The sequence below is a fragment of the Gekko japonicus genome, unplaced genomic scaffold (assembly GCF_001447785.1).
Source record: "Gekko japonicus isolate JY-2015 unplaced genomic scaffold, Gekko_japonicus_V1.1 scaffold216, whole genome shotgun sequence".
NCBI classification, from domain to species: domain Eukaryota; kingdom Metazoa; phylum Chordata; class Lepidosauria; order Squamata; family Gekkonidae; genus Gekko; species Gekko japonicus.
This window is the reverse complement of record NW_015165240.1, coordinates 35,441-58,045: the sequence shown is the minus strand read 5'-3', so window position 1 is coordinate 58,045 and position 22,605 is coordinate 35,441. Positions and strand designations below refer to the sequence as shown.

At 41.3% G+C, this 22,605-nt stretch overlaps 1 protein-coding gene across 1 annotated transcript; it reads left to right on the top strand.

The window, feature by feature from the left end:
• The first annotated feature begins 776 nt into the window (after positions 1-776).
• Positions 777-22,347, top strand: ZRANB2 (zinc finger, RAN-binding domain containing 2). The gene is made up of 10 exons (XM_015410019.1): positions 777-934; positions 7,853-7,905; positions 7,987-8,095; positions 9,810-9,892; positions 13,456-13,532; positions 14,681-14,818; positions 15,055-15,230; positions 17,056-17,136; positions 19,820-19,981; positions 20,416-22,347. The coding sequence occupies exons 1-10, from the start codon at positions 879-881 to the stop codon at positions 20,477-20,479; spliced, it is 999 nt and encodes a 332-aa protein (XP_015265505.1). The 5' UTR covers positions 777-878; the 3' UTR covers positions 20,480-22,347.
• The last annotated feature ends 258 nt before the right edge of the window (positions 22,348-22,605 follow it).

Below are 22,605 nucleotides of genomic sequence, written 5' to 3'. Positions count from 1 at the left end.
TGCTAACTTCCTTGTAAACAATAAATACATTTTTTTTAAATCAAGAAAGTGATGTTAAAATGCAAGGGGAGGGGAATGGCTGCTGGACACCAATATGCTGTTCCGTATGGATGGCCAGGCACTTTTATATATTCAAAGCTAGTTTTTTTAAAAAAATCAATTGAACAAGCTGCTGGTCTTGTAGGTCTCCTAGCCCACAATCGACACGTATATTCCTTCTCTAAAGCAACACGCACACTTATTAGAACGTTGTCTAAATAGGAAATATAGCCAATATTGGTGTCTTGTACCGGGGGAGTAGGAGAAGAAGCCTGCTGCGGAGATCAGCACCTGAGATCTCGCTTCAAAACATAGCTACTACCAAGATCTGTTTTTTATATCGATTCACCTTTAAGAGCAACCCCATTTTGAAAATCGTTAATCAAACTCGGCTACAAAAAGAGAACAGGAGAAACGTATCGCCGGTCTCTGTACTCCCCTCCTTATCTCCTTGCTAAACCCGCGAGAGCTGTAAGGTCCTCCACAAGCCCGGGTCTCTTTTCGCGCCTCCTTCGTTTGCTCCTGTTATACTTGTAGAGTCGTCTAACTAAATGCCTGATTAGATTTGGGTTACCCCAAAAACGTTTTGGCGGCCCGGGTATCTCTGCGGCTCGACCTGCAAAGCCGTAAGCTTTTACGTCCTGAAACGGAAAGAATGTTGTCAGGATTGGGTATCTTGGAAACAGGCGCTGCGATTGATAGGCCTATCATAGGCAGGACCTTGGGGTCCTTATCGCTCTCCGCCGAGGAGGTGTTGCTGGCGTCGTTGTCGTCCGCTTCGTTTCCGTGCGGTGAGCTGAGGCGAAAGGGGGAGGCTTTGACCGTTTTGCGCTTCCAAGATGTCGACTAAGAATTTCCGTGTCAGCGATGGAGACTGGATTTGCCCGGACAAAAAGTGAGTACTGAGGTGTGCGAAGGAAGGCCTTGTTTTTGCCTGGGCCTACGAGGGACTCTGGTGGCGGCGGGGCCTTGACGTGAGATGTGCCTGTCTAGGACTGCCGCGGGGAAGAGAAGCACACGGCTCCCTTTCCCCCTTCACCCGAACAAAGCTAGGAGCTGAGAGTTTAGTTACGTTTTCTCTCTTCCCCACCCCTCCCCCCCGGTAGCGTACTCGTTGCTCAACAAGTAGTCAGCCTTTATGTTTGTGGTTCAGGAAGGGAGTCTGTGTTGTAACTCCCACTGAAAGCTGAAGGCTTTGCTCTGTTCTGCTTTTTTTTAAAACGTTTACGTCTTCTTTTGATTTGATTTGTTAAATTTCTATATCCTGCCCTCCTGGCCAGGGCCGGCTCAGGGTGGGTTACAAAACAGCATGAAGTTACAATAAAATTACAGTAAAATACTGTAACAACATTAATAATAAGACAATTCTGACTATTCATATTAAAACATATTGAAGTGTTAGTATCTATATCAAATAATTCACAGTGGTTATTACTCGGACTCTTTATTTGCAGTCGGCTCTTGCTCGTTTAGATCAACTTAGGCGGCTGTCTCAGGCTATAGGTTGAATCCCAGGAAAACTGGGCTCTCCACTTTGAACCATCAATAGTTAGTGGTGGCAGCAGCTCCAAAAACCTGGTGGAAGAGCTCCGTTTTACAGGCCCTGCGGAACTGCAAAAGGTCCTGCAGGGCCCAGGTCTCTTCTGGGAGCTCATTCCACCAGAGTGAAAAAGCCCCGGCCCTGGTTATTGATAGCCTGGCCTCCTTGAGACTCAGGAGGCCCAGCCTGTTCTTGGGTATATAAGGGGAAAGGTGGTCCCTCTGTTCTGGGGTATATAAGGGGAAAAGTGGTCCCTCAGGTATGTAGGGCTCTAGCCATAAAGGACTTTAAAGGTTAGAACCAGCACCTTGAAATGAATCTGGTATGCTATAGGCAGACACTGGCTCGATGTGCTCCCAGATAGAGAACTCCATCAAAAGCCTAGCCGTGGCATTTTGCACCAGCTGCAGCTTCCGGTTTTGAGACAAGGGCAGCCCCAGGTAGAGGGTATTACAGTAGTCCAGTCTCGAGGTGACCATTGATTTGATCGCTGTTGCTAAGTCGTTGCGTTTGAGGAAGGGAACCAGCTGCCTGATCAGCCAAAGATTATAAAAGGCCAATCTGGCAGTGGCTGCTACCTGGGCCTCCATTGTTAAGGAGGCATGTAGGACCACTCCCAAACTCCTAATCTCCGGTGCTGGCACCAGTCGGGCCCCATCGAAGGTTGGGAGCGGGATCCCTACCCTCGGACCACCCTGACTCAGGCACAGGACCTCCGTCATCGTTGGGTTCAGTTTCAGCGGGCTCAGCCTAAGCCACCCAGCCACGGCTTGTAATGCCCGGTCTAGGTCTTCCGGTTTGGAGTCGGACTGACCGCCAAACAGCAGATAGAGCTGGGTGTCATTCGCATACTGGTGACATCCCAGCCCATGCCTTCAGGCAATCTGGGCAAGAGGGCGCATATAGATGTTGAAAAGCATCGGAGACAACACTGCCCCTTGGGCACTCCACATTCCAGTGGGTGCCTTTGGGACAGCTGATCCCCCAGCACTACTCTTTGTCCCAGACCTTGGAGGAAGGAAGCAAGTCACTGTAAGGCCAGTCCCTGGATTCCAGTGTCAGTGAGGCGGTGGACCAGTACCTGATGGTTGACTGTGTCGAACGCAGCTGACAGATCTAACAACAGCACTGCCAATCTGCCCCGATCCAGATGACTCTGGAGGTCATCTGTGAGGGCAACCAGTACCGTCTCTGTCCCGTGGCCCGGGCTAAAGCCAGACTGGAAGCGGTCTAGAATGGAAGCGTCATCCAAGAAGTCTTGTAACTGAGCTGCCACTGCCCTCTCTATTATCTTGCCCAAATATGGCAAGTTGGAAACCGACCAGTAGTTGGCCAATTCAGCCAGGTCCAAGGTTGGCTTTTTAAAGAGAGCACCACTGCTTCCTTAAGTGCCTCCAGGAACAGCCCCTCCAAAAGGGACTTGTTGATGATTTCCTGCACGGCACCTCGATACCCCTCATGGCCAGCTTTAATTAGCCATGAAGGGCATGGGTCAAGGGAGCACGTGGTAGGGTGAACAGTTAGGAGCAGTTTGTCAGCTTCCTGTAGGCTGAGCAGGCTGAAATGGTCCATAACACAACTAGAAGACGTGCATGGAGCCTCGAGTTCACTCACTGTACCAACTGTGGCAGGGAGGTCGCGGTGAAGCAACAAGACTTTATCTGCAAAATAGCTCGCAAAAGCCTCACAGCCAATATCCGATTCCCTAGCATTTAGTCTGCTTTGTGGCAGAGCAGTAATAGACCAAATTGTTCTAAACAATTGGGCTGGATGTGAGCTTGTAGATGCAATCGTAGTTGTATAGTACTGTCTCTTAGCAGCCTTGACTGCCATCTCAGGATCTCATAAACATCCAGTAAGATGCTCTTATAGCTATGTCACAAGCGTGCTGCCACTGCCTCTCTAGCCATCTTAGCCCCCGTTTTATCAGCCATAGCTCCTGGGTAAACCATGGAGCAAGCCTAGACTGGGGGCGCAGAGGGCGCTGGGGAGCGATCTCGTAGATGGCTGTCGAGAGTCGGCTATGCCAGTCCTCTGCAAGCTCATCCAATGAGCCATCAGGGGGCTCCGGATCCTGAAGAGCCATCTGAAGCCGCACTGGGTCCATTTGGCTCCGCGGGTGAGCCAAAATTGGCTCGTCGCCCAAACAGGGTCGGAGTGAGGAACTCAAACTGGCCTTCAAGGCAAAGTGGTCTCACCATGGTACTGCCAAAGCAGTAATCCAGTCCACTGTTACCCCTGCTACAAAGATCAAATCGAGCATGTGTCCAGCCTAGTGAGTGGGGACCGTTACAAATTGGGAGAGTCCTAAAGCCTCCATGGACGACACCAGGTCCGTTGCCTGAGTAGAGGCCGCATCGTCGGCATGGACATTGAAATCACCCAAGATTATCAGCCTAGGGTGTTCCAATGCCCAGCCTGATATGGCCTCCACTAGGGACAGTAGGCTATTAGCCGGTGCGTTAGGTGATCGGTACACCAGCCAAATCGCCACATTCTCCCCAGCTTCCCACATTAGACCGGCACACTCTATGCCCGCGATCCTTGGTGGCAGGAGTTCTCTGAAGGAGTAAGCCTCCCGGATGAATAGAGCCACTCCTCCCCACCCCCTAGTCTGCGATTGGTGAAGGACCAAGAACCCAGGAAGGGCTAACTGTAAGAGAGATACTGTCTCTCCCTCTCACACCCAGGTCTTGGTCACGCACGCCAGGTTTGTATTCTGCTCTTGCAGAACATCCTGAAGGACCATAGTCTTGTTTATAGACCTGGCGTTGCACAACACCAATGTTGGAGGAGGGTCAATCGTCCTAACCCCACTGCCTACTACCTTTGGGATGGGATATAGACTGGAAGGGGGCCGAGCTAAGTTAGTTCTCCACTTCCTTCCCCTAACTCCATGTCTAGTCCCACCACTATACTCCCCTCCCCCCCCAGGAGCACTGGAATCCTGTGCCTGGTCGTCATCCTGTCTGGTGATCTTTGCCAGCTGCAAACCAGCTGTGAACCTGATACCAACTGGGCATCAAACCCTCTGAGCAGTTCTTAAGAGCAGGTGTTGGCTCCCTCTTATCCTACATTTGATATAGCCCTGACAATTTAATCTAGCAGTCTATTTAGACAGCTAGAATCCTCTTGTTAATTTCTGGATTCAAATTTAGATACCAAATTAATTAATTGAAAGTAATTAATCAGTTACAGGGCATGTAACAAATCAATCCATAATCAATTGGGAAAATGGACACCTCATTCCATAATCATTAGGAGAAAACAAACTATCAAATACATCAGATCAATTCATTATTAACTAAAATTAGACAACTAAACAATCCCCAATCAGTTTATAATTTCTAAGCCCTAACCCAATTAAGTTAAACCTGGTAATTTCTTATACTTGGCCGCATCTGCTGCCTGCTACCAGTCTGTGCTTTAGGCATATCAGTATGGCGCTGAGCACGTACAGACTGTACTGTGCTGATTTCGGTAGTTTGGTGGTTTGACAGGTGCACCGTACCTGCTAATTTCCTATACTTGGCCATGTCTGTTGCCCACTACCAGTCTGTGCTTTAGGCATATCAGTATGGCGCTGAGCACGTACAGACCGTGCTGATTTCGGTGGTTTGGCAGGTGCACAGTACATCTCCAGGCGCTTCAGGTCACAGCTCTGGAAACAGCATTCATCCACTATTCCTTTGGTGGGGTTTACATGTCTATTGCTTCCATACCCTGCATCATCATCTGCACCTGCAGAGAAATCCAAAACTTCTTACTCTCTGCTCAGCAGCCTTAGCTATAGAAAGTGATGTAAGTGTTCCCAAAGTGGGTCTGTTACGTTGGTCGAGTGTCATCCCATTAAAGTCAAATGCACATAAACCTTACAACTTCCTGAGGTCATAATAGTGGTGCAAAACCCTTTTCTTTGTGTTTTAAATATACTGAGCTGTAAAGTTGGGAAAACTTTTACCTTTTTCAAGTTTTGCTATGCAGATGGCTACAGGCAGGGACCCACAAGGACTGGAAGGGAACATCTCATTTTCTTCTCCCCTAATATTTCCTTTTCCCAAGAGCCCCCAGAGCCTCTCCCCTTTTCCTGCTTCCTAGTCTCCTTTCCACCCATCAACCAGCCTGCGTTTATTTGCTCCCCCTCTTTAACTATTCGTCTTTCCTTCCCCCTGGCAGCCTTTACCTGGGAAAACTATGACCCAGTTGCAGGTACTGTCCATTGGGCTGGAACCAATTGTGCAGTGAGGAGTCAGATGAACCTCATTTTCCCCTGTATCTCCTTTCCCACACTGTTTTCTTTTCTCTTGTCAACTCCTGATGTGAGGATAGGGTTCCCAAGTACTTACCGTGATCCGGTGGGGGAAACATGCTCCCCGGCCAGACCATTCCTCCCTGTAACGCACCATGCCACCGCCAGGGAGTGACGCCTGGCGATGCTTTGGCAATGGGGCTGAAAACTCGATGGTACCATTGAGTTTCCAGCCCCATTGGCTGAGCGTTGCCCGGCGTCACTTCCTGGCAACAGCATGGTGCGGAGCGTCTGTTGTCCCCGCGGGAATGATACTGCGAAGACGTCTGTGTCCCCCCCCGAATCACAGTAAGTACTTGGGAAACCTGCGTGAGGACCTTTCTTTTGCTGCTTCCTTCTCCCCATTCAGCCTGACTTAGCTGTCTTCCAACTAAAGATGTATAAATTATTTCAGGTTAAAAGCCCATTTCCCTCTATAATTTGGACCCAGAGCAGCTTACATCAGTCATTTTTTCTTAGAACAGCTCTGTGAGGTTACACTGAGAATGTCTAACTGGTCCAAGATCACTCTGTGAGCTTCCATGGCAGAGTGAGAATTTGAACCTGGGTCTCCCAGATCATAATTTGAAACTGTAACCCTACACCACCAGCTTTTGTGGAGTGGCTGCTGTTGAACAGTAGCAGGCAGGTGTGTTTGAGTGAGTCATGCAAGTGAGGTGGTAGTAAGTCATCTGATGGTTGCTGCCAGGCTTGGCCCTGGTGAGTCCTTCCTCAAAGAACAAAACAGCCCTGGAAAAAGTCCCTGTCCCCTCTGCCTACCTTTTAGCTGCTTTCAGTAAGATTTGAAAGTTGGCATTATTGTTGTGGTTGACTTGCAATAGCCACTGAGGGCATTTGTTTCTTAAAGCTACAAGTGCTGCTTTTATTGTTTTGGGTTTTTAACCTCCCTCCAGTAGTTGGTTTTGTGTATGTATGTGTTTTAATGTCAGAGTTTTCTGCAAATCTGGGACAATTTTTTGCTTTGCAGAAGATCTGTGCTGTACGGCTGTAGTCTCAGGATTTAAGTTTCCGCAAATGTGACCACATTGAGAATTAGACACATTGATGCTAATACTCCAAAATATATTTTTATTTGAAATTAGTGAAAGCTGTTGCTTTCTTTTGCTATTTTGGCATTGAGACTTTTGGACAGTGCCTTCCTAAAATAAAGCAGTAGCTGTAATTTTTGAAACAGTGTAAGTTAATAAGGATAGCTGTAGCAGTTATTATTGCAGCAATGTAGGGAACTGAGATGTTACATGTAGAAAATAAATTATTGTATTTCAACAATGGTCTTATTAGGGAACAATGCAAGTCTCATTTATGCTTGCAATATCAATAATTGACAAAATCCAAATGTTTGAAATAAATAGCTTAAACATTTCACAAAATCAAGCCAACGACCAACTAAAATGCATCAGGTAGAAAGTTTTTTTGAATAAAATGTAGTCATGTAAGATATCTTACCCCCATCCACATAGTCGTCACTTTAGTAATGCTATTCTCAGGTATGAAGACGCACTGCAGTTTCAAAGCTTCCAGTTCACTATTACCCTGTGAATAACTCAAGTCGGTAGGTTTAAAAGATGGAGAAGAGATTTTATACCACTTTATGAGTTCAGAGTTGTGTACTTTAGGTGGGTCTGGTTTTCTTTTTCATGAGAGAAAAAAGCACGTTAGGAACTAGAATTTATACCCTGAGAGAATTTAGAATATATTAAAAAAGAGCATAGTCTTAAGCATTCTTACTGGAAATAAGTTATATTGAATCTAGAAGGACTTCCAAGCCTTTAGGTTGTAAAAAATTCGTTATTTTATTTAGTTTTATTTATTTGAATTGATATTTATCCCGCCTTAGCCTGCAAGTGGGCTCAGGGCGGCTCACAGCATGTAAGTGTAACAATTTAAAAGATTGAAACATAGCACAATAAAAGATTAAAATTCAGTTATGTACATAAAATTTAAATGATGTCTCTTATTTGCAGGTGTGGAAATGTTAACTTTGCTAGAAGAACCAGTTGTAACAGATGTGGCCGAGGTAATTATCTAAAATGGTAGTTTTCGTTTTTGAGAGGCAGATAAGAAACACATGTTTGAAACTTGTTATTTTTGTTTTCAGAAAAAACCACAGAGGCAAAGATGATGAAAGCTGGAGGGACTGAGATAGGAAAGACCCTTGCTGAAAAGAGTCGTGGTCTCTTCAGTGCTAATGATTGGCAGTGTAAAACGTATGTTAGTTTAAAAATTCTTTTATGTTGCAGTTCACTTCTAATTTTCATGAAACATTTTGTTATGGTTAATTATTATTCATCTGCAGTTTAATTTGCTCCCTTCAATCTTTTGAACCTGTGCATATTTATTTACAAGTAAATTTTGTTGTATTCAGTGGGGTTTATTCCCAGGTAAGTGCGCATAGAATTGCAGCCTTTATTTTGCACTATTCTCATACTGTCTAGCACAGGAGGACTAAAGCAGTTTGATCAATAGGTCAGTCAATTTAGTAGATTTGGATTAGTGGGGTAGCAAATGAGAGCCAGTGTGGTGTAGTGGTTAAGAGTGGTGGTCTCTGATCTGGAGAACTGGGTTTGATTCCCCACTCCTTTACATGAAGCCAGCTGGGTGACCCTAGGTCAGTCACAGTTCCCTCAGAACTCCTTCAGCCCCACCTTTGTCACAGGTGTCTGTTGTGGGGAGAGAAAAGGAAGGAGATCGTAAGCTGCTCTGAGACTCCTTCGGGTAATGAAAAGCTGGGTATAAAAACCAACTCCTTTTCAAATTATTTTACTGAGTTGTTTTGTCCTTAATAGTGCATAGAAAATAAAATGTTAAAATCAGCTATAAATTTTTACTTGACAGCATCAGTGTGCTATTTGTTCATCTTAACTCTTCAGTTTTTGCATTCCTAGAATCATAGAAATAGAGATGGAAAGGACCTCCAGGGTCATCTAGTCCAACCCCCTGCACAGTGCAGGAAATTCACAAATACCTCCCCCTCCACACCCACAGTGATTGCTGTTCCATGCCCAGAAGATGACAAAAAGCCTCCAGGATCCCTGGCCAAACCGGCCTGGAGAAAAATTGTTTCCTGACCCCAAAGTGGCAATCAGCATTTCCTTGGGCATGTAAGAAAGAGCCATAAGAATTAAGCACTGAGGCAGCCCTTCCTGCCCTCCCTCTCATGATCTGCCTAAGTTCACAGAATCCACATTGCTGTCAGAGGGCCATCTGGCCTCTGTTTGAAAACCTCCTAAACACATGGAAAACAAATGGAACTGGGGATTTCCACACAGCCTTATACTTTATTTTAGAGTATAAGGTATGTCCAAGTTTGTAGTTTTTATGACTTGTAAACTATTTTGGCTACAAGTTTCTTTTGAAGGAGCGGTATAAAATGTATTGAATTGCAATACTGCTGTGAGACAACTTTTAGCATCATCTTGAAAACTGTTTGCACTATCAGTTTAGTAAGAATCTTGATTCAGTTGAGGTAGATTTAAAATCTCAGTCAGCATCAGCTTTGTTTCTGAGTTTCTTATTTTCATTGATATCCCATGGGAACCAAATCATCATGTTGAAATCTGTACCTGATTGAGCAGCATGCTTTTGTCACTGAATTTCACCTCCCCCCACCCCAGCATCTCCTTAGCCTTTTACTGACTCCAAATACTAGCTTTAGTTTGGTCATTCTTAATTGTATTTTGCCTGAATTACTTTAAGTAGTGCTAGTCATGAGAACAAGGTTACTGCTGATTCTGTCTAGATTTTATATTGCACAAAAAAGTCTGAATCAATAATCTGCTAAAAGAGATTACTATAGTGTCAGTTCTGAGAATTTTCTGGTATTTAATTTTTTTTACGTTGACAACTGTTTGTATGTGAGCCAATAGAGCTTCTTGTGCTTCAACCACTAACTCTTGTTTTTCCCCCCATTCTCTCCAAAAGATGTGGTAATGTTAACTGGGCAAGAAGATCAGAATGCAATATGTGCAACACTCCAAAATATGCCAAGCTTGAGGAAAGGACAGGTAGAATGATTATTTAATTTTAAAAATTGTTTTTTATAGAATGCACAAACCATGTTTTCCTGACAAGCCAGTTTGGTTAATTGGTTAAGAGCGTGCACTCTAATCTGGGAGAACCAGGTTTGATTCCCCACTCCTCCACATGCAGCTGCTGGTGTGACCTTGGGTCAGTCACAAGTTCTTTCAGAGGTATTTTCTCAAGGACAGTTCTCAAGAGAGCTCTCTCACCCCCACCTACCTCACAGGTTGTCGTTTGTGGGAAGGGGAAGGGATTGTAAGATGCTCTGAGACTCCTTTGGGTAGTGAAGGGGGGTATACATCCAATCTCTTGTTATTTTGCAATAAAGCCATTGTGGGTATTGGGAACTCTTCATCTGGGGTTCAAAGGCTGTAACCATTATAATTGATTCACATGTGCTTTTGTCTCAACGTTGTGTCTGTGGGTTATGGCAACTGAGAGTAAAGTTTCTGAGGGGTATGGGTCAGTCTTGGCACTTGTAGCTTCACAAAGAGACTTCTTTAAATCAAAAGATTTTAGAAACAGTGGAAAGATCCTTGAACCACTAAGAAGGCTGTGGAATAGATCTCAAAAAACAAACAAACCAGGATAACTTTAGCACTTGGTGAATTGAATTTTCCAGGAATCTTCAGGTAGGAAACAACTGCTGTGGAAGGATTGCTTGTCCTTGTTTTCAGTCACCACCTGGTGTTAATGTGACAGGATAATTTGTGTTAAGCACTCTGTGTATTCTAGTACAGACAGTCTAATGCAACTACGTCAATTACCACACATACGTAATTGCATACAAAGAATTTAAAGGTCTACAAAGGAAGTAAAATGAAATTCTGTTGAAATAGAGAGCAGCAGTAGCATTGGAATGTAATTGATATAGATTAGCCCTATAACCCAGAGATGGTGGGTGTTCACATGGAATCAGTCTGTTTCCACAGAATGGATACCCGTTGAACGGGTTTTCATCTAGGACCACAGTATTATACATGGAAACAGTTGCCTTGTTTCTTGACATCCATCTTACAGTGGGAACGACTGTGATCATAATAGCTTGTCCTAAAGAAAAAGTGCAGTGTTTCTGATTTAAAAATGGCAGTTGTGCTACAGATAAACTGGGACTGATGCGTATTTGATGTATAGCTGAGACTAAAATAAGCACTTTACCCCCCCCCCACACCCACCTGGAGTGAACACACAGAGAATTATTAAGCAGCTAGATGTATTGTGTGTACTTTCTGTTTTTGTTAACTTTGAAAACAAATAGAGTGTGTTTGTGCATGCCTTTGTAAGTTTCTTTGTGTTCCAGACTTTGTCTTCTGTTCCATTTCAGCATAAGAACATGAGAGAAGCCAATGTTGGATCAGGCCAATGGCCCATCCAGTCCAACATTCTGTCACACAGTGGCCAAAAAATCAGGTGCCATCAGGAGGTCCAGCAATGGGGCCAGGACACTAGAAGCCCTCGCACTGTTGTTCCACCACCCCCAAGCACCAAGAATACAGTGCATTACTTGCCCCAGACTGAGAGTTCCTATCTATACCTTGTGGCTAATAGCCACTGATGGACCTCTGCTCCATATATTTATCCGATTCCCTCTTGAAGCTGTCCATGTTTGTACCCGCCACCACCTCCTGTGGCAGTGAATTCCATGTGTTAATCACTCTTTGGGTGAAGTGGTACTTCCTTTTATCTGCTGTAACCCGACTGGTCAGCAATGTCATGGAGTGCCCACGAGTTCTTGTATTGGGAGAAAGGGAGAAAAGTACTTCTTTCTCTACCTGCTCTATCCCATGCATAATCTTATAAAACTCAGTCATGTCACCCCTCAGCCGTCGTTTCTTCAAGCTAAAAAGCCCCAAGTGTTTTAACCTTTCTTCATAGGGAAAGTGTTCCAACCCCTTTATAATTCTAGTTGCCCTTTTCTGCACTTTTTCCAATGCTATAATATCCTTTTTGAGGTGTGGTGACCAGAACTGTACAGAGTACTCCAAATGAGGTTGCACCATCGATTTATACAGGGGCGTTATGATACTGGCTGATTTGTTTTCAATTCCCTTCCTAATAATCCCAAGCATAGTGTTGGCCTTTTTTATTGCAGTTGCACACTGTCTGAACATTTTCATTGAGCTATCTACTACAACTCCAAGATCTCTTTCTTGGTCAGTCTCTGCCAGTTCGGACCCCATCAACGTGTATTTGTAGTTAGGATTTTTGGCCTCAATGTGCATCACTTTGCACTTCGCCACATTGAACCCCATTTGCCATGTTGACGCCCACTCGCCCATCCTCGACAGATCCCTTTGGAGTGCTTCGCAATCCTCCCTGATTCTCACCACCCTGAACAACTTCGTGTCATCTGCAAATTTAGCCACTTCACTGCTTAATAAACAAGTTTAAAAACATCAGACCCTTACAGAACCCATGCTTCTTATATTGTATCAGTAACTACTCTAAAATATTGTCGAACTTTTGAGAATGGCTTTGATGAGAGGGGTAAAGACTTAAGTATTGGGTGTGGAGATTATTTCAGCAGCTGCAGTGTGTACACAGAAGTACTACCATGTCCATTATGATAATGTTACTGACATTTGTTTGACAGTGTAGCACCTGATAACTTTAAATGAGGATAAAGTGGAAATAAGGTGATGCTCCAGTCTCAGTAAGAAACCCCTACTTCATTGTAAAATTCTACTGGGATGAGGAGTATTGTATTCAGAGTTGCATGAGCATTGCATGTATACTACCAAAAATATATGCTGTTAAGCACTGTATGTTGTTAAGCACTGTTATGGGGATAAAAAAACAGATATCCAAGGCTTTTCCATGTATTTTTATGTATAAGAACTCTTACTAAAAAGGCATGTGCTTTCTAGCACTCTTGGAGTGCATATTTATGTTTGCAAGTGTATATTTATTTATTTATTCGATTCTTATCCCGCCCTCCCTGCGAAGACTGGCTCAGGGCGGCTTACATTAAAAGGATTAAAAATATATTAAAACACAAATACAGCTTCATAAAACACATAGATAAATCACAATACTTTACGGTAATTCGATTGTTATCACCCACACACTTTTTTAAATATATCCAAGCCACAGCATAGGTAAGATAAGTTTAAATTCTGCTTAGAATTTTCAGTCTGCTTATCGTGGAAAAATGTCCTCCACAGAACTGCCCCTTCCTACCTCGAAATTTAATTGTGCATGTAGTTATACTCTGCATTCTGTGCTGTAGAGTAGGCTGTGCTGTAGGCTCACCCATGCTGCAGCTAAACTGGGTGCCGTATGTGGCTTTTCCAGTCTGGGATTTCGTCCAGGGGTGCGTTTCCAGTGCCATTTCAGCTGCCCCAGTCCATCGTTGCAGACAGCTGATCCCCTGCCTCCAATATTGACAGGGATCCCAAGAACAGAACTCCAGCAAATGGCAAGGGTCTACATATTTCATGATGACTTTCTTATTTAGAAATTTATGTTGGTTTTAGGCAGTTTTTGAAAAATGCTTAGCACCTGTGTTGAAATACTATCTGAGATTATTGGAAACTTGTCTTTGCAGGATATGGTGGGGGATTCAATGAAAGAGAGAATGTTGAGTATATAGAACGTGAAGAATCTGATGGTGAATATGATGAGGTAGGTGGGACATACATTATAAATAGGCATACCTTTTAAAAAAGCTAATTCAGATGTGAAATCTAAGTACAGCAGGTGGTTAGGTCCTAATCCATAAAAGTAGTCTGTAAATTTGTATTGTGCACTCTATAGTTGCACTAAAATAAGGAATTTATTGGTTGAAGGAAACCAAACTGCTAGTTAGCCTTAATGCAAACAAGGATAAAAATTCTAGAAATTTGAGGTTCAGCTTGCTTTTGCTTTAAAAAAATTAGCTTTTCCATTTTATAATTGGTGATTCTACCAAACCTGTGAAGGAATTCTTCAGTATGCAAGAAATATTAATATAAATTAATATAATATTGTTTCAGAGGGTAGCTGTGTTGGTCTACAGTAAAACAGCCAGGTTCGAGTGTAGTAGCACCTTGGAGACCAGCAGGATTTTCTGGCTACAGGCTTTCCAGAGTCAGAGCTCTCTCAGATACTCATATCTGACAAAGGGTGCTTTGACTCTGGGTGATTCTACACTAGACCTTAAATCCTGGTTCAACCCTGTCCCCGAACTTATATTCTACACTATACTCGAGTTCACCCCTGTAACTATCTTGGGGTGTTTTTTGCTTCCACATTTCACTGAGGTAACCCCGGTTTCGACCCACGTCCCAGGATAAACGGATACTGTTATAACCAGGGATAAATGCATGGTATTGTGTTGTGAGTTGAACTCTGACAAAACCAGGGATGAGATCCAAGTGCGTAAAGGACCTCTGTAAAGCTTATACCCTGGAAATCTTCTTGGTCTCCAAGGTGTTACTGGACTCCAACCTAGCTATAAGATACCATTATTGCTCCTTCAACCATGACAGCTGCAGCTGAAACAGCATATGCAACTTGTGATGCTCTCTTCAATCACCTCTCTGGATTCCAGCATAGATTTTTAAACTTCATAATTCATACAGTTTATATAAATCATGGTTTATCTCTGTAGGCGATAATTAATCAAATGGCTACAAAACTATTTTTTTATTATCATCAGGTAGTAATGAGGAAAAAATGAAAGTGGGACAGTGAAATGAAAGAAAATAAAATGAGATTGTAAAGGGTATTCAGTTAAAATCAGTGTTTGACTTTGTCCATGCTTCAGCCATTTACAAATGCTTTCTATTTAGTTTGGTCGCAAAAAGAAAAAATATAGAGGAAAGCCAGTTGGCCCTGCATCTATCCTAAAGGAAGTTGAAGATAAGGAATCAGAAGGGGAAGAAGAGGAGGATGAGGATGGAGATCTGTCAAAATATAAATTGGATGAGGTAAAACTATGTATTTTGTATCATTTCTTGTAATCAAACAAGCAAGTGGGTATCTGAACCGAGTACTCCCTGATCCCAGTATTTTCACTGACAAAATGCATGTAATGAATGTTTAAGTGTGTTCTATGATTTCCTCTCTGTTAGATTTTTGGTACCTGCATGATATATTATGTGAGGTGGAACAAAGAGCTATTTAGTCTAAAAGTTACTTGTGTAAATTTTTTCTTCCTGACCAGGATGAGGATGAAGATGATGCTGATCTCTCGAAATATAATCTTGATGCCAGTGAGGAGGAAGATTCTGCTAAGAAAAAGAAACCCCAGACTAGACGCAGCCGTTCTAAATCACAGTCTTCCCATTCACAATCTTCATCTCACTCATCCTCCCACTCAAGCTCAAGGTCCAGGTCCAGGTAAACGGGTACAGGTCAAGGGTAACGCCAGACAAAATGTCAGTATCTAACTTCTTTATTTACATCTTTTTTGTGACTGGTTTTTTCACAGTTTGAGTTTATCTATTAAATTTTAGGTAGTCATACATTTGAGAAGATGTACTGGCTTGTTAGCAGTGTAAGCGATTGGCTTGACAGTAGATTTTTAACACTTTCTTAGGCCACCATTGCTTTGGCTTGATACTTGATCATACCTGTTAGGTTTTATGATATCAAGCGCTTTAGCATATGACTTTGGCAGTAGACTGCTGAGGGTAAAGCACTAGCCTTACTCTTTAGGACCCTGCTTATTAAGCTAGACAGATTTCATAGTTGAACTTTTTAACATTTTGGGTTGGAGAGGAGAAATTTTTTGTTTTATATCTGTTTCTAAGTAAGTACTGAGTCTTCTACATATAGAAAATCCCTTTTACTGATTACGCTTGATGTATAAATAAAAACACCTTTTTAAAAACTCTTTCCTCACCAGGAGTCCTAGTATATTTTGTGCAGTTTTCCACAAAGTTCTTGCTTTGTGGGAAGGTCTTTTTTCTGTTATCCTGACTTATATGGTGTTTCAAGCTACATTGATACATTGGATAGCAATTGCTATTTCACTTTATACAGAGAAAATATATAAGTGTTCTATACTCTTATCATAGGGCATCTTTTATGTAGCTGCCAACTAGTATTTAATTTTTGATGCTTCTAGTGGTACTTACTCTACAAATGTGATCTTGAACAGTGTTTTCATTTCCAATCTGTTCATGTACCTGAGTTCTTTGAGAATAAATCCTTAGTAGGTAATAATTCTTGACCATAGGCATAGGTGTTCCAGTTGGACATTATGTTGCAGAATTGCTGCCAGTTAATGTGGGATATTACAGTAGGATTACTCTTTTAAATAAGAATGGATGCATAGAATTCAGGAGTCACATGTGTTGCTTCTTTACACTGCCCAGCTGCCTTCCATTTTGCACTGCAGCTATTTGTAACCTTAGAAAAAACATGCTGTAGTTAAGGAAGCTTACCCTCTTTGGAGCATCTTCTGCTACAGTAGACAGTGGAAATTGTGAAAGATGAGTCATTTGCATAATAATGTACATAAAAAAGGGAAATATGTGGCTTCATCTAAAATGCTTCAAGTACCTGAAAAAAATTCATTACATTACTTCAACAATCAGCATATCCCATGCTTAACTTCATTGTAATAAGTTGGATCATAAACAATCACAACTATTTTTAAATGACATTAAATTATTTAAAAATACATCCTGAAACCCTTGGATTTAAAAGATTATTCTGAACCTGTTGATAGTGATTTACACATTGGCATTTTGGTCTTGGCTGAAAAGCATTCTCCTTTTTATTAAAAATTTATCTATATGTATCTATAGTTTCAATACACTGGATCATTGTTCAAATTTATACTCAATATTTTAAAATAGCAAGCCTATTATTTTGTTAAAAGCAAATACATTTATTGCTGTTGGCAAATGAATTCTTGGAATTAAATTTGTATTCTTCGAGCAGCATGATGCCTCCATACTACATGGCAAACACCTTGGGAAACTATGCAGTATGTGATATGCTATGGTAGTCAGCTGTTGGAAGAAAAAAAAACCACTGGATTACCACAAGTCATTTCATAAGCAAAGATGTTTTGGAGTCTGGCCTTTAGGGCATTTTAATGAGATGCTATACTTAGACCTCTTTGCTGTACTCAAGAAGATAAAATAATTTTTGTCTGTATTTGCCCCCAGTCTTGAGTGCTCAGTCCAAAACAAAATTATTCATGTTGTTTCAGGTCAAGAAGCTCTTCCAGTTCAAGGTCAAGATCTCATTCTACTTCCAGAGAACGTTCTAGATCTCGTGGGTCGAAATCAAGGTGAATGAGGTAGCAGCCGCTCTGCTTGGCAGAGAGAGAGAGAGAGAGTAAAAGGATAATGAGTAATGTGCTATATTCAGCCCTAGGTATCTGGATAACTCTTCTCCCCTTCCCCCATGTGAATTTTATTAGTGTGGCATTCCCTTGCCTTAGACTAGGGAAGCTTGTTGGAAGTTTTAATGGCTAAAATAGTTATCATCCCCCCCCCCCCCCGGTTTTACAAAAGCCCTATTTTTTTTATTTTTAAGGGAAAAAATTTTTTCCCCCCCCCCCCCCCCGGATTCAGCAAAGTCCTATTTCTCCACTTTCACCTGCATGCTGGCAGTGCACCAAGACTGTATTGAGGGTGGGATAGGTCTGAATTTTCTCTGATGTAACTTTTCTCAACAGAGAGGTTTGAATGGGAATACTTGTAAGTATGTGTCGTATGTAATGTTTTCGCATTATAAAAACAATAAAAAGATTTGGGGGGGGAAGAATGGGAATATAAGAGGTACACAAAGACCTGCCATTCCTTGGATTGTCCTGGTGCATTGCTTGTCTGTATGTATGGCAACAGGGGTGGGGGGGGGAACAGAAACTGGTGTCTTGATATCCATTTAACAACTCACAAGTTGCTTTTGTATAATCATGATTCCCATTTGATTGTTGGTACAGAGTAGTGGGCAGAAGTGTGAGAAGAGTGGAAACATGAAAAGACACACTCTTAGTCTGACTTAACTCACAGGGTTGTTGTGAGGATAAAATGGAGGAGGGAAGAATGAAGCAAGCCACTTTGGTTTCACATTGGGGAGAAAAGTGGGGAATGAATAAATATTTTTAGTCCAGATCAAAACACTTGGTAAACAAAAGTTACAAGGTAGCACACAGCATATATTTCCTTGTCTGGTAGCAAAGTGATTTTCTTATGTTCTAATTTGATTGTTTATGTCTAATGCAGTGCAGAGGCTTAAGCTTGCAGCTCAGTCTCGCAGCCACAGTAGCCTTTCTTTTTCTAGGGTTGCCATGTACCAACTTGTGGTAGGAGGACTCCTGCCCTTGTTCTCCAGACTGGTGGGAGAAATGAAATTGTGTGACATTACATCCAGCTGAACCCAAGTGTGACATAAGCACCTTGAGCAACACTTTGGACATCCCCAATAACTCCAAGGTACTCGCCATGGAGTTTTGGTTGATAGCCAAAGTGTCACCCAAGGCAGTTATATCACATCCGGGATTTTAGCTATATGTGATGTCATGCATCATGTGACGTCATTTCTTCCCCTTGCACCACCTCTAAATCTTCCAGAGATACCTCCCTGGTATACCTATGGTGGACCACACTGTTAGCAGACTAATACCCACTGCCTTAAATATGCATGGGAATGGTGGCTTTGGTTCAGTTCTTCTCTTCTGTTATTTTTTTAACTAGAGTTGTAAATTGCAGTAATACACTATTCTTTCTAACAGATGAAAACCAGGGTATCTGTCTGTGTGGGCCTGTGGGCTGAATCTGGCAGCTTAACAGCTTAGTCTGACATGTACTAATTGGACAAATACACTCTAGACTCAAATTTTGCCAAAAGCAGAAACTACCGTGTACTTAAAAGCAGTCAGATGAGTGAGAGGTAACACAACGTATGTATGCAAGATACTGCACTGGTATAATTTAGATGAAAACGTTTCCATTTGCAGTTGAAGAATTCTGAAGCATAGCCATAAGTGACTAGTCCAATAACAGTGGGTGCATCCGTGGCAGTTTTCATCATAGAACAAGTAGTAAAGTATTTCTGAATAGATGCAAAGGGTTCTTTCTCATCTCTGCTTCAGCCTCTTCTATCTCTACACACATAGAAACTACAAAGTGTGACATAAAGAGATAGCATTAATGCCCCCAAACACCTTTTGAAACTTTGTATCCCACTCCCAGGCTCAGACTACAAAGAGAATATGTACCTTTTCATACACCAATCTAAATTGTTCCCTGAATTCTTTATGTTCCTCAGTTCTCTTCTTTACTTATTTTGAGGAAACGCTCTTTACCTTTTATCTCTATTTCCCCTATTTAATTTGTGCCAGGAATTCACTGGAGGTGTTTCCAACATTAGGGCTAAATCCTTGAATATGAAAAGTATCTCTGAGAATGCCTAGTGTGCCTGTCTCTCACTACTGAACAACTGCAGGTTTTTTGCCACCCCAGGGGAAAGTATTCTGTTTTTTTCTAGATAGCAGCACAGTAGATACTATTTGCAGGCATGGAGATGATATACCCTTTCTAGCAACTTCACCAGAAACTTTTTTCAAAGGTTATGGTAGGTTGCATACAGTTTCCAAGTTTAAGCTGATTCTCCCATTCTTTTAATATAGAGGAAGTTTATTTTGCATATGCTGTGCTCTTCCTTCAGTCTTCTATTGAGATTGAAGCTTTAAATTAAGTAACATTAAAGGTTTCCTTATTGTTACCAGTTATCAGTAACAAAAGTGGCTTTGAAGCTGGACAAGCTATGAATTCCAAAATTAAGCCAGAGGCCCATGCTTGAGAAACATTTTCTGAGGTTATTGAGTTCCTTGTTAGTACAGCAGTAAGTATTTGTGCCTCAGCCTGATTCTTTGTTATCTATTTGTCATTTAAGTGATATATAATATGGGGGTTTTTTGGTCATTATTTGTACTAGGCTTAAATCTTCCTTATTTCTTAATAAAGATCCAGCTCCAGGTCCATCAGGGGTTCATCAACCCCGAGGAAAAGATCTTACTCAAGCTCTCATTCGTCCTCTTCCCCTGAGAGAAGCCGAAAGAGAAGTCGATCTAGATCTTCATCTGGTGATCGCAAAAAAAGGCGAACGAGATCACGGTCACCTGAAAGGTTTGGGTTTCTGTAGAATAAGAATGGTTGGTCTTTATACATTGATTGAATATGTGAGAGCTAGGAAAAGTTGAGTATTTGGGTACTGAGTGTTTGAAGATAACTGTTCCCATTTGTATGCACTTTAGTCCACCTGGCTCCATCTTTTTCTAAATCATAGCTTTAAAATATGTAATTTGTAACTTCTGAGTTTACTAGAAAAGGGTTTATTTTAAAAAATGTAGAATGTTCCTTGTGTAGCTATTTTTGCTAAAATATTCGTAATAACAAAAGCTGTACCTGTGGACTTGTTCAGTACTTGCAGTACAGAGATAGACCAAATAATTATATCCACGGTTTATATATTGCCCCATTTTTTCCTCTTTTCTGCTTTGGGCAAAGATCATAATAACTCAAATTTGTTTGCATGCTTTTTCTCATTTTTCTCATTACAGGAACCGCAGGTCTTCATCTGGATCTTCTCATTCTGGATCCCGTACAAGTTCTAAAAAGAAATAATCAATTCAGATTTATACTCATACACAAACCATCTAGTCCAGTGCATGAGACATTTTTTTTAAGAAGTTGGTGTCTTACTTGGTCAGAAGTGCTAAATCTGCTAGTAGAGGTGCATGTTAATGGAAACCTGCAGCTATGAAACAAAAATAATGAAACATTTTAAGCCATAAATTAACCCAATAAAGGTGAGTAGTATGGCTCTGCTTTTCTTTCAAAAAATGTATGCCTGCTCCATTTTTATTTGACTGGATTTGAAAATGTTATAGTTCTGTTTTATTAATTTGTGGTCTCTTGAGAGCGTTGTATGCTCCGTTCTGATTTGCTGCTTAGCCTTAACATTTGCTAGGTACAGAAATGTCCAGATCAAAATGGATGTGTACACACACCAATTGTACCAAAGTTGGACTGATTCTTTTTCCTTCATCCTTCCAAGAAACACATGGAACAGTAAGAAAAGATTTCATTCACATCCTGATAAACAAAAAATACCTCTTCTCCTTAGGTAAGATACCAGCAGTTAGATATGCTGCCTTATACAGCTGTTTGCAAATTTTGCAAACAAAAAAACCCTTATGTACAGTTTTGAGCTGAATAGTACATCTGTGAGTATTTCCTAATGGCATGGTTTCGAAGAAACTTGCATGATGCATAAGCTTCAGCTCTGTGAATTAGGTCTTGTCACATTCTAATTCATAGTTTTATAGTCTCTTTGGAACGTAATTTCTGGGATCCAAAGAAGTGCATGTGGTATTCTGTGCGCATCAGTGCTGTTGAGATGACCATTTTCTAGTTCAGCCCTTGAGTCATCACTCACAAAGAACATTCTCAAGAATTTGGTGTGAACAGCTGCAGTCAGAATGGAAATTGGTGTACTTTCTGTGTGCAGAAACTTCGGATCCACCCAAAATTGAAGAGCTAGAGCATAGTTATTAAAGTACAAGGAAGTCTTAAAAGTTGGATCAAGAATTGCTTTTATTCAGATCTTCTGGAGCCTTTTCGTAAAGGTATTGGAATGTAATACTGAAATCACTTTCTGTATGTCAATAAGAGAAATTGAATTCAGACTTGGCAGGAACTCTTTCAGGTTTGTAACTCTTAAAGGAAATGAATACTTCAGCATAATTGTAATCACAGATCACTGCAGGTAATTTTATTATACTAATGCAAATTTGTGGCTTAAAATGCTTCATAGAATTTGTTTTACTAGCAATATTTGTTAAATACTGGCCATTTTTAAGCTCCATTTGCTTGGGAGAAATGTATCCTCTTCAGCGACATCCCAAGGTAAGTATGTGAAAGGAGAATAGTGTTTCTAGAAAAGAAGCAATATGTCTTCAGTTTTCATATAGAACATTGCTTTGTAAAGCAAGATGTACAAAGACAAACGGAGCATACTAGTCTTATATTTTCCTTCTCAGAACATCCTACACTTCTTTCAGACTGATCAATGACAAAGCAAAATGTTTCTTTTGCTGTAGAAGTGTTTTGGATAAATTTTGCAGAAAAAAGTGCCCTGCAATTGCTTTATTGCTTTAGCTATCTCTTTAACTATCTGGTTTTTTAAATTGCTTAATGTAGCATAGATTGCACAAGAACAGATAGTCTCCTGTAACTGTGCCTCTGACTTCTTGAAAGTCTGTCTATTAAATTGTGAAAATCTGACTTGCTAGATGCTACATGTTAAAAGTTATTCTTGTGCTTTGTATTCCTAAGTATTGTAACAGATGGTTTTTAACTTTGGCAAGTGGTAGCTTATAGAGGTCTAAGGAAAAAATTATGGTTTCATTTGGCTTGAATTAAAATGTACTGGTTTGTTCTATGAAGATACAGTTCTGTAGACAAATGTAAATAAAGCATGTGAATCAAAGATTAAATGTATGTATGCATTTATTAAATCACACTACTTGAACACCTTGTAGAGTTATGAATACAAATAAAGGCGACTAGAGAGACTTTGAGTTTTATACGTATGCCCATTTATATTTAATAGCTGAGTTTGTTCAAATTATACTTTGTTCTCAGAACAGCATTATATAAATGCAGTATCATATATGCAGTAATCTCCATAAGCACTTTCTTGCAAAGTTTAAACATCAAAAGATGAAATACAGTAGTCAGATTCCAGA